Genomic DNA, 12541 nt, shown 5'->3' with positions numbered 1-12541 from the left:
TACCCATCTCAAGAGTTACAAAGAGAACACCAATCAAATTGAGGACTTGAACCGGACAAACCTACTTTGTGATTTATATTTTTATCTTAAATAGCTATTAAAGCTTAGGTCCGAACTCTCTGACTATTAATTTATTCGCTTTCGCAAACACCACTTTTGGGATAGTCTTAACCTGGTACTCCTAAATTCAAATCTGGTATGAATATCTTCTATTGAAAATGATACATATTAGTAAAAAATTTGGCCTCCAATCCTTCCCCAAAATAAACATCAAATATATCATGTTTAAGACTATCATGGTCACATCTAACCACTAAATCCACATCAATACTTGATTCGGTAGCGACATAGAAGTGGCAACCAATTAGTTAAGTGATGGTTGAGACAAGACAAGTGTCATATAGTTGGTGATGAACCAAAACAAATTATATTAGAAGATGATACCATTTCAATCGCATGTAAGAAAGAATATAATGTGTTTTGAGAAAATAAAAGGTGCATCAACCTGACATGTTAACAAAATGTGTTAATGTTGAGAAAACTTGGTCTTAGGGCAGTGATGAGATTCTTGATTGAGTCAGTCTCCAAAGTAGGAAAATTGTTAAGTTGTCCACATATATTTCTTCTGGCATCCTCTATCTTTTGTTCCTTTTGTTCTTCATCTAGATGAGTTGTGCAATCCTAGCACCAGAAGTGGAGATATCAATTGATCGACATAGGCCAGCTCTTTGTAATATGAATACTCAGTGTATATATATGCATTTGGAGGACAAAGCATAGGGTGGAACACAATTTGTTAAATTAGATGAAAGGGATGTAAGATGAAATGCACGTTGAACTGGTGTTGGTGAACAACAACCAACACATAAAAAGGAAAGATGACAAAAACCGCAAACCCTTATCTTACAAGAACTAGACAACAATTATTACTGTTTAATCTATAAACTTCCCATAAAAACTCATCATATATTTTTTCCGATCGTCTATTTAATAAGTTCCTAAACTTTAAAAGTTATCAAAATGTCTAATTAGACACTTCGAAAAGTTCAAGAATCTATTATACACATAATCAACGCTCTAAACTATAGTTTTTAATAAAATTCAGATGCTAGATTACTATCAATTGTAGTACAACTTTATGGTCCATCTCAATCTTTGTCCAAGGATGTCGACAAATAGTTCAAAATAAAGCTGTCAAGATCTCCCTCAAGAACCGAGTCAGGATCCGATACTTCATAATTGGTACGAAGATCTTTTACCATTTGATAAGGCTGAAAACATCAAGCAATTGGTATATTTAGTAATGACTGAAGAACAATTCATAAACAAAACACTAGAGGTAAAATCAAATTGCACCATGCTAAAAACAACTCACATGAAGCACATAACTACGGATTTGGTTTCCCCAAGTGATATCAGATAAACTCTGTGTGTGCTGTGCATTCATCTGAGCTTGTCGTGCCATCTCAAGCTGATTTAATCGAGACTGAAGTACCGCCATAGCTGAGGCCTTGTTTTGATGTTGCGATCTGTGTTATTTCCCATTCCAATAAGCAATGATCCAGCAGTAGTTTTATACATCATGTGAACCAGTTTTAATATTTCTTACCTTTCATTTTGACAAGTTGCTGTAATCCCTGTGGGTATATGGACTATCCTCACGGCACTATCAGTGGTGTTAACACTCTGACCACCAGCTCCTCCAGATCGGAAACGCTCAATTCGAAGATCTGATTCATTGATTTGTACATGAGTTGAAGCATCACCTGTGATTGGAATGACAGCTACAGCAGCAAATGAAGTATGTCGTCGCTTGTTACTGTCAAACGGAGAGATGCGAACCAATCTGTGAACGCCCACTTCCGCTTTAGCATATCCAAAAGCATATTCGCCGTCTAATTTTATTGTCGCTCGCTGGAATAACAGAATAATTTGTCAAAGCTAGTGGTTTATAACTCCAGCCAGAGCTTGAATCTGTTCTGGCTAACTTATGATTAATAGACCTAAGATATAAGAATCTTGAACTGTTAAAACATTATATTAGCTACCAGGAACATTTTTGTAAGATGTCACAATGAAGAAATCGAAAAATGAAGTTAGCAGAGAGTGAACCTTGATTCCTGCAATCTCACCCGGCATTTCTTCCATAACAGTAACCTTGAAACCGCGCCGTTGAGCCCACATTATGTACATCTGCATGACCATTGCTGCCCAATCCATGCTCTCAGTACCGCCAGCTCCAGCTTGTACCTGTTCGATCAACAAATATGCAAAAGGTTGCTGCCTGTACCTCTATATTTATGTGAAATAACAAGAGAGAATCTTTTCTGTATATTATTATGAGAAGAACGGTTCCAAAATAGAAGAAACACTCATTTAAAATAAGGAAATAATATTGCAGAAATATAATACAACAAATACTGATTAACTAAAAACAAAAATAACCAGCACTCCCCCTCGAGCTGGTTTGAAGATATCTTCCATTGCCAGCTTGTCGATCATCTTATCAAATTGTAACTTTGGGAGCCCCTTTGTAAGTACCATCACAAATTTGCTCTGTCATAATAAGATATGGAACGGCATATTACTCATGCATCAATCTTCTCCATTATAAAAGGCTTATCAACCTTGATATGTTTTGTCCTATCATGAAAGATGGGATTACAGGCAATGTAAATTTCTGCCATGTTGTCAAAATAAATATGCTTTGGTGTCTTTCAAGAGAATTTCAATTCTTCCAATAGTCTTTTTATCCATATACCCTCACAAATTCCATGGACTGAGGACCTAACTCAAGTTTAATACTACTTTTGGCTACTACATTTTATTTTTTGCTTCGCCAGATAACTAGATTCCCTTCAACAAAAGAGCAGTGTAACCTGAATAGATTTTCATGTGGTGTTGCTTGCCCAGTCAGCATCATTGTAAACTTCAATATGCAAATAGTATGCTTCTTAAGCAGTATACATTTGCCTAGAGTACCTTTGAAGTATCTTAGGATTATATCATTGTTTAAAAATGAGTTGGTCTGGGAGCATGCATAAATCGACTTACCATGCTAACTAACAGACTTTGTTAATCTGCTTTGTCAGCAATAGATAACAGAACTCTATTGAAGTTACTACTGGCAGCAGGAGCAAACGTTTTTTGATAATCAATTCCATAGGTCTGAGTAAGGCCTTTAGCAACAAGTTGGGCTTTGTGTCTTTCAACACTAGTGTTAGCTTTGTACTTTATAGTCACACCCATTTGCATCATACTATTTTCTTATACTCTAGTAATTCTACTATGTCTCGTGTGGGATTTGGTTAAGAACATTCATCTTTCCAATATAACTTCCAATTTGAATCATCTAGAACCTCTTGCATATTCCATGGAACAAACATATTGGTTATCTATCCTAAAGGTAAAAGCTCTATGACTATTGCACAACCTATAGTAAGAAACATAGTTTGCTATAGAATATTTGGTACAATCTTGGGTACCTTTCCTATGGGCTATTGGAATATCAAGACCAAGTATATTAGATTAAAAAATCTAGGGAAAGATGAAGAAATGGGAATCCAGTACATGGGTCCTTAGAGTCATTCATTGGAGTACTTGGCATTAAAGAACTAGAAAGGTTAACCTTGAGGTTATGATATTAGGAAGAGGAGAAGAATAACTGAACGTATCTTCTAAGTTCAGTATCATCTCCCCTCGAAGAGAATTTTTTCCAAAAAAAATATTGAATTTCCAAAACAGGAGACATCCAAACTTTCAAAGTACGTCTTGGTCAAAGGGTCAAAACATTTATAAGCTTTATTGTGAGAGCCATAATCTAAAAAGATGCATTTAACAGTTCGATAATCTAGTTTAGACCGAAAAAAATTAGGAAGGTGAACATCAGCAGTACATCCAAAAACTTTGATCGATAAGTCAGAAAACGAGAAGACAATGGGGGAAAAGGTCTTTAAGTGATCCAGGGGTTTTAAATTTCAAAATTTTTGTAGGCATTCAATTAATAAGGTATACAACCATGAGAATAGTTTCTCACCACAAAGAAAGAGGAACATGCATAGAGAACATAAGAACACAAGCGACTCGAGTAAAAGTCAGTTATTTCATTCAGTAATACTAATTTGTTGGGGAGTGTCTTGACACGTTAATGGATGAAAATCCTCAAACTTGCAGAAATCAATAAAATACTCTTTGAAATATGCATCGTCATTATCAGAGTGCAGAATGCTAATTTTAGTTTGAAACTAAGTTTCAACCATGCTGTAAAAATACATAAAAAAAGATCATTCACCCTAGACTTTTTTGTTAATAAATAAATATAAGTTAAAGAGGTGTGATCATCACTATCAGTCAAAACTTTAGAGGTCCTCAAATATCACTATGAGTTAAGTAAGAAGGTGAGGAAGCCTTGTAAGGCTTGGCAAAAAAATGTGGATCGGTGATTTATTTGCAGAGATACAACTTCCAAAATGAAAAACTGAACAATCAATTCCTTTAAACTAAATTTGGGAACAAATACTAGGTATGAAAAACTGGGATATTTAAGTCTACGATGCCAAAGCATTATAGTTTCTTTAAGAGAAGTAGAACTAATACTACTCAAGCTCTGAGCTCTTTTGTGACTAGATGGAGACTCATCGAAGTAGTAGAGACCACCGAGTCTTCTAGCCCACCTAAACATCTCCCCCAAGTCCTGATCTTAAAAGATGTAATGGGAATCAAAAAGGTAACACGACAATTACATCCTTAGAGATTTTACTCACAGATAACAAATTATAGGCTAATTTAGGAACATGAAAAATAGAATGTAAAGTAATGTGTGAGGTAATTTAATGGTTCCTTTTCCCACAATAAAAGTGAAACTACCTTCGACAATTCAAAATTTTCCATTACAATACAAGTTTGGAGGAAATAATCATATGATCAAAAGTTCCAGAATCTTGAGTCCCTCAAGATGAGTTGAGACAAGAGAGAGTTTGAGGACAATAGCCTGTTTGTGCCAACGAAACACTAGAATTACCAGATGATAAAGTGGACTTTAACAGTTTCAAGATTTGATCAACTTGTTCTTTGTTGAAAGGGTTCAACAATATCAACACGAGATCAGTGTTCTTCTCACTTTGCTTATTACTCTTCCTATTTTCCGGTTTTCTGTGAAGTTTCCACCACATTCACGAGTACGCCAAGGTTTGTTACAGCAGTCACATCAGACACGAGGCATTTCATGGGTCTTGTTTGATTGATCAGAAGCCTTGTATGTGGTAGCTTTAACCACCAAAGCTGAACTTTCTATTGAATCGATGAGTTTCTTCCTAATCATAACATTCTGGCGATTGTTTCCAATGCACTTTATTGTATAGTTGGGAGGTTAGTTTTACCAAGTATTCCGCCTCTAACCTCATCAAATTCAACATTGAGGTCGGCCAGAAATTTGTAAAGATAACCATCCTCCATTATGTACGTGTGGTGTTTTTTTATTCTCCATAAACTTCCATTAATACGTATCAAAGAGATCGAGGTCTTATCAAATCCTCTTTAGGGACTTTAGAGAGTGAAAATGCTGTGTAATTGGGTTACCTCCGTCGTATGTCACCCCAATTTGAGATTCAACTCAAATACTTGCGACTGATTTTCCAAATCTAAATACATCTAAGTCACACTATCCCATAGTTGGCTTGCAATATAGTAACAATGGTTACAACTGATAACCTCTACCATGGAATTAACAAGCAAAGTCATAAACATGGAGTTTTAAGCATCCCACACAACAAATGAATGACCATCTTTGGCAGGCACTATTTTATCTCCAATAAGGTAGTCAATCTTCCCTTGTCTACAAATATACATTCGAACACTTTGGGACCAATGAATAAAGTTATCTACATTAAGTTGAATGGATATAATTTGGATGGTAGGACTGTTGGAATGGATGCGATTTATTTGAGACTTTAGCAACTGAAAACTTATTTCCCAACATTATTGCTAAAATCAATAGGCCTCAAGGCTGGCAAAAAAATAGAAGCCAAGTCCACAGAAGAAAATAGCAAGAAAAAAATGACTGAGAGCCAAAAACTAGGGCAAGTCAGAACGATACATAGGCTGAGCAATGGCAGTGGCGCAGATTACCAACAATGCAGACAGCAACGGTTGATGGTCACAGATTATGGCAGTCAGCATCAAACGCAGCAGCAGCAGTCAGAGACCGCGAACTCGAGGTCTTGTGTGTGATGTGTAATGTGAGGTCGAGATGCCAAGGGTAGACAACTTTGTCAGTAGGCAGCACTAGGTAAACACAGACAATTAGCGGCAGCGACAAAGATGTCAGCAGCGCAGCTTGGGTTAGGGTTTCTAAAAATTAGGATTTTCTGCTTTGATACCATATATGAAATATCAAGAGAGATGACATTTTCTGTACATTATTATGAGAAGAAAGGGATTCTAAAATCAAGAAATCCTCGTTTACAAACAAGGAAATAAAGTTCCAGCAATATAATAAAATAAATATAGATTACCTAGAAAAAGAAATAGCCAACAATGTTATTCACTGTTAACATTTTTCAAAACTTTAATCCGGCAATGAACAAAGTAATGCTACATATGAGAAAAATTCACACAAGAATCAAATATTAGCAGCACAAAGTTAGGCTAACCTCAATATAACAAGAGCAAGAATCGTTCTCCCCAGCTAACAAAGCTTCAAGCTCTTTCTCTTTTGAATTTCTTCTCATACTAAGTAGAGCATTTAGCGACTCCTGTAAAAGGCCGTGCATATTACAGGATTAAAAGAAAAGAAAAATTTGTCTACTCTCTAAAAAATTTGGTCTAAATTCAAATGAAGATATTTATCTCACCGAGAACAAATGACAGCTTCAGACATGCACGAAGTGTTTGGTAAAGGGAAAGGAATAATACGAAGCAATAATAACAGCAATGTCTGTCGAACCTAGAACAAACCAAAATGGAAAACTCTATATTTCCTACCAGTTTCTAGTAATCAGAGCAATGGTGTTTGCATTATTCTCATTATTCTCATGACGCACCCACTAGTTCTCAAGGAGACTCAATCACTCCAATGTCAGCTCCAGGAGGCAACAAGATTTTAAGTTAATAAGTTCTTGGCATGGAAGTTTGAACCCAGAACTCTGATCACCAAACATCTCGGGTTCTTAAGGGCATATAAGATAAATCTTTCTCTCACTATAAAAATATCAAGTTCAGGACATTCTTATTTACTCTGTTCTTGATTATGAAAAGACATTAACTACATAATTACATAACATACTGAGAAGAATGGATGCACATATGCACAAAACTCAACATCTTCAAAAGAGGAAAAAAAAAAACAAAACAAAAAGAAAGAATTCATGCCTAGAAGACGAATTTAGAGCCCACCGATTCCAACTCTGCATCATTCTCTTCTCTGGCAAGCTTTATCATGTCGATGTGCTCAAGCAATTCTCTCTCAAATGCCTTTATCTCTTTAATCTTACCCATAATAGAACCATGCTCCCGACTTATCTTCCCTGCATGTGCAGGATCATCCCATAGATCAGCCTTATTCAACTCCACAGATAACAATTCCAATCTCATCATCAGCTTCTTCCACTGCCATCACCAAAGATTCACAGCCATTACAAAATGATAATCAAAACTTTGAGGCCCGTTTCATAACCAACTTTCATTTTATGTTTTTTAAAATATAAATTATAAGCACTACTTCACGCATTTTATTCCAACCCAAGCTCTTAAAGCTAAAAAATTCATTTTATAACAATTCCAATTTTTATAAACTAGAAGGTAAATGTTATGAAATGCAGTAAGCATTTCAAAAAAAAAAAAAAAAAAAAAAAAAAAAAAAAAAAAAAAAAAAACATCAACCCACTGAAAAGCAGAAATAGTTGATAAATTCTGATTAGGAGATCAAGCAAAAACCTGTAAACGCTTCTTGATTAGATGAATGGATTGGGCAATTGCAGCAGCATGGCTCCTCCAATCGCTCTCGCTCTCCTCAAGAATCGTCCATCGATTTCCAATAATTCCTTCGACTGTAAGCCCATCGGCTGTTGAGGGCTCAATCGCAACCTGCGTTGAAAACAAGCGCAACGTGCTAAAGGGGAACCCAGAAATGTTCTTAAAATCAGAAACCCCACAATTGAACAGGACATAATTTTGAGGTGTAGCTGATGAACATTGGAGCTCAGTGAATAACCGGCGCCTGGAGATTAATACCCCTCTGTGATTGGAATTGCGGAAGAGGGCATAGACTCGATTGCACAATCGTTTTCCAAGAGCAAAAGTGGACATATTTCGATTTCAATTGAATTAAGAATCACAGATTTTCATAACCAACCGCCATGCCCTCCCTCTTACTCTCCTGGGTTTAGGGTTTTAGCGCTCCAGATTCATTTTACTTTTTTTATTAATTTTAAATTTAATGGTATTAATTTTCTTATTTAACTTTTAATTTTTTTTAAAAAAAATTAAATAGTAAATTCTGATTTTCTCCCGCATATTTCCCTACACATCTTCCATACATGGTCCTGTTCCGTGTACATGGTCCGAGTTGGGTTCGGTTAAAGAAATTTTTTTTGATCCAATTAGATGGTAACCTAACCCAATTCAACCTTTTATTTTCTAAATTGTTCGGTGGTTAAAAAAATTATTTATCCATAATTTATAATTATTAGAATGTAATCCTTTTAAAACACAAAGCAATCTATATTTATTAAAAATAAATAAACAAATTCAATTAAAAGCAACAAGTAAAAAGCATAACATATTAACATAGGTTAAATACGGACGAATAGGTGAAAGTAAAAAATATAAATAATGGAAATTATGAGTTAGATAATGTGATTATTTGGTGTATCCATAGCTTATTTTATTGGACCTAATTTTATTTTAATACAAAGTTGTTGGCCTAAACTCAAAATATGTGTATGATTTTATCCCCAACACAAAAACTACCCTTCCCTTTTTCCACATCTTGCGTTGGCCTAATTCCCAACTCCCATCTCCCATTCTTCTTCTGTTCACTTAACTATATATTCTCACAGTTGTTAGTTTTCTCACAACAACAATGGCTTCCCCACTTCCCATCCTTCTCCTTCTCGCCCTCTACTGCTCCTCAGGTCTTCCTCTCGTTCCAATTCGATTCGAATATGGTTAGTTCTCGCCCATATAATCATCCATTTGGTTGTTTGTTGTTGTTGTGACAGTTTGTGGTGAGGAGCTTGAAGGACAAGGGGTGACCCAAGCCTTCCAATGTTTTGACAACAACCTTGTGTGTTCTTATCTCTCTCTCTCTCATTTGGTTTTGTTTTGTTTGATGAGTTTCACTTACGCCCATTCCTTCACTTTTGTTGTATAGATATACTATGGGTGTGAAAGTGCATATAGGTTGAACCCAACTGGGAATTTGAATGTCCCCCTCGAGGCTACTAATTTGTTTTGCAATGGACCATGCCTCATTGAAACACAACTTCTACTTAACTGCCTCGATCATGCGTTCCATAACTTCTTGTTCTACAACAAAGCCACCGTGCCTGACATTCAAAACGCCCTTCGTGCTGGATGTAGCTACTCAACCCAAAGAGGTATATACGTGTAGTCATATTTAGGAGTCCAACATTGGCTAATTACATGGATGATCATGAGTTTATAAGTAAGGAATACGTCTCCGTTGGCATGAGGTCTTTTGAGATCTATGCTCAGAATGGACAATATCATACCATTGTGGATAGTCGTGATTCCTAACGTAGAAGAGAGAAGACAACCTCTTCACTCAAACAAAATCTTTCAATTGAACTCTAACAGTCCATTGGTTCAATTTTTAGTACTTTAGAGCGGTTGAGGATTATGGGGAGGGAGTCTCACGTTAGCTAATTAAAGGAATAATCACGAGTTTATAAGTAAGGAATACTTTCTATTGGTACGAGACATTTCGGGTCAACTAAAAATAAAGTCATGAGAGCTTATTTTCAAAGTAAGACAATATCATATCATTGTAGAGACTCGTAGTTTTTAGCATGTTGTATAACGTAAATTGTTCATTGTGTAGGGAACTTCAATCCCGGATATTTCATGCAAGGCGAAATCAGCAAAGGCCACACCTTACAAAAATGGGTCACACTATATTATCTTTTTTCTCTTATTGGGTGTTGTTTTTTCATCTTATAAGCATCACACTACACTTCAACTTCGTTCAATTTCAATATTCATTCATCAATCTTATGGGTCAGATTTCATCTCCAAAACGTCACTAAGATCTCAAATAATCGACATTATTTTATTTTAATTCAAAAAAAAAATTTGGCCTTCTGTAAAAATCGGTGAGAAAGCGGCCAACAATGTTGAATGAGTCAAAAAATGCTCATTTGGATGTCGATCACGTGGTTAGGATATCGAGCAATCAGGAGAAAGAAAAGAACAAAACAACAAACATAAGAACAAGTTTAGTAGCTACATTTGTGTGTTTGGAGACTTCACCATCACAAATGGGTCACATGAAGAAACATAATGTTTCAAGTTATGATCTTTCAACTTCTCTATGTACTCTTCTCTCTTCGCAAATTTAGGCTTCACTTTGTCTTCTTTCTTCGCCGCCAAATCCATCTTTCTTTCCATTTGCTTGTTTCTAATGACATTTCCTTCAATTTCTTTTGTATTAAATGAGCCTTAGATGTGGGTAATCATCTATAATCTCGTTTAATTTGGTTAGGTTTGTAACGACTCTAGATTTCTACTTACCTATATCGTTACTGTCATCATCACGTAACCATTTTGTGTAGAAGTAAGCGTTTGAACTTTATAAAAATATATATATATATATATAACATTTATCTTAAAACAATGTCATGGACTTACGTATTCGTAAACGCCTTTAAAACGACTGAATGAAATAACTAAACGTTAAAATTAAAAACACCTTATTCTAATCTAAGGTTAAGAAAATAATTATAACTAGTCTATGCATGTGTCATCATATCCGTCTATATTCTTTAGGCAACTATTCTAAAAGGGCTAATTGGATGTGTATTTACCGTTCTAGACACTGTCCACACATGTGAGTATGGACCCACCAGTCGTTTCGAATACCTCCTGGAACCTCTGTCTTGTGAGGCAAGCCTTCTCTGATAGTTGTTAATGTTGGACACCCATTTAGGAATAGAGACCGTCGCAACATTAAGAAAAACATAATGATCGTTTCCCTGCCTAACCATGCAGCATTATATAAATATAATGATCGTTTTCCTGTATGTCGTCGCAACATTATGATAACCATAACGATCATTTTCTTGTTTCGTAACGTACGCGTCTGTACCATTGTAAAAAGGGGTATTTCCCAATGCATGAACAACAATAATGCATGAAGTCCCAACAATTTTTATTTTTCATTATCATGTATGACAACCCCTCTAGCGTTTTCCTTCCTATCATAACTTTTCATGTAATTTCGGAGATGTGTATCATGTCTAAACATCTTATTGCATGTCATTCCTATCATACATCTTATTATGTCACGTGTTTCTTATCATAAGCATATTGTGTCTCCCAACATATCATGTCATATCGTACATGTATCATATCATAATGTGTCATATCGTCAAACGTATCGTACAATAACATATATCATATCATTCACATAACATATCATAGTCATATCATTTCGTCAAATGCATCGTACCATAACATATATCATATCGTTCACATATCATATCATATATTATATCTAAAAAATTCTATCTTTTTATTTTTCTTTTGATTCTATTAGCAGGTAATCTTGACCAATTCTAATCTTTTTTTTTTTCTATTTATCATCTACTGCAACTCATATAAACTTATTCGTATTTAATTTCTAATTCAAACCTAAATAATTACAACAAAACTAACCAAATTAGGAAAGATCTAAATAACTAGCTGTAATTTCTTATACATAAAAGAAAAGGAAGATTATATACCTTATACCAAACGACCACATCTCTCTTCTTCTAAATCTGTCTCATTTATCTATAGGGTATGCTATTGTTTTGTTAATATGTAACGACCTGAAAAAGAAAAAGGAAAAAAATACTCAGTTTCTGGTGACGGCCGAATTTTGCCGATCCCACGTGTAACGACAACCACACCCCGTTCAGCCTTCAGCCCAAGATTCTCAGAACACCTTAGAATAACGGCAAAAAGAAAAGAAAGAACATACAAGAGAGAGAGATTTCGAGTTTCCAACTTTTCCCAACGAGCCCCAAACCACCCGAAAATCGACGCCAAACGCTCAGTTATCAGCATGAGAAGGATCCCTAACGATAGCACAATAACTCAAGATACGTTTTGTGCCTTTTTGTACGCGTCGTCATCGGTAACCAAGGTCAAAAAAATTGGATTTTTCCTAAACATTCTTAGATATGTGGTTTTAGGAATTGTTAGGCCACAAAACTTCAAGGAAGGAATTGTTAGGCCACAAAACTTCGAGGAAGAAAAGAGGGACGACAAACAGAGAGGAAAAGGAAGAAAGTGGACCGAAATTGGCAACAAAAACACTATG

General features: G+C 35.5%; 2 protein-coding genes across 2 annotated transcripts; one reads left to right on the top strand and one right to left on the bottom strand.

Moving 5' to 3' along the window:
* Positions 1–812: 812 nt before the first annotated feature.
* On the bottom strand, positions 813–8402 carry LOC111437810 (peptide chain release factor PrfB2, chloroplastic). Its single transcript, XM_023075904.1, has 7 exons — positions 7933–8402; positions 7393–7605; positions 6651–6752; positions 2113–2250; positions 1610–1914; positions 1376–1529; positions 813–1271 (listed from the first exon to the last, which is right to left on the bottom strand). The coding sequence occupies exons 1-7, from the start codon at positions 8302–8304 to the stop codon at positions 1149–1151; spliced, it is 1407 nt and encodes a 468-aa protein (XP_022931672.1). The 5' UTR covers positions 8305–8402; the 3' UTR covers positions 813–1148.
* Positions 8403–9012: 610 nt separating this feature from the next.
* LOC111437811 lies at positions 9013–10225 on the top strand. Its single transcript, XM_023075905.1, has 4 exons — positions 9013–9131; positions 9219–9283; positions 9371–9596; positions 10061–10225. The coding sequence occupies exons 1-4, from the start codon at positions 9080–9082 to the stop codon at positions 10177–10179; spliced, it is 462 nt and encodes a 153-aa protein (XP_022931673.1). The 5' UTR covers positions 9013–9079; the 3' UTR covers positions 10180–10225.
* The last annotated feature ends 2316 nt before the right edge of the window (positions 10226–12541 follow it).

Source organism: Cucurbita moschata, unplaced genomic scaffold, assembly GCF_002738365.1.
Source record: "Cucurbita moschata cultivar Rifu unplaced genomic scaffold, Cmos_1.0 Cmo_Scf00066, whole genome shotgun sequence".
In the NCBI taxonomy this organism is placed as follows: Eukaryota; Viridiplantae; Streptophyta; class Magnoliopsida; order Cucurbitales; family Cucurbitaceae; genus Cucurbita; species Cucurbita moschata.
The sequence above is the reverse complement of the archived record's forward strand: the minus strand, read 5'-3'. Positions and strand labels throughout refer to the sequence as shown.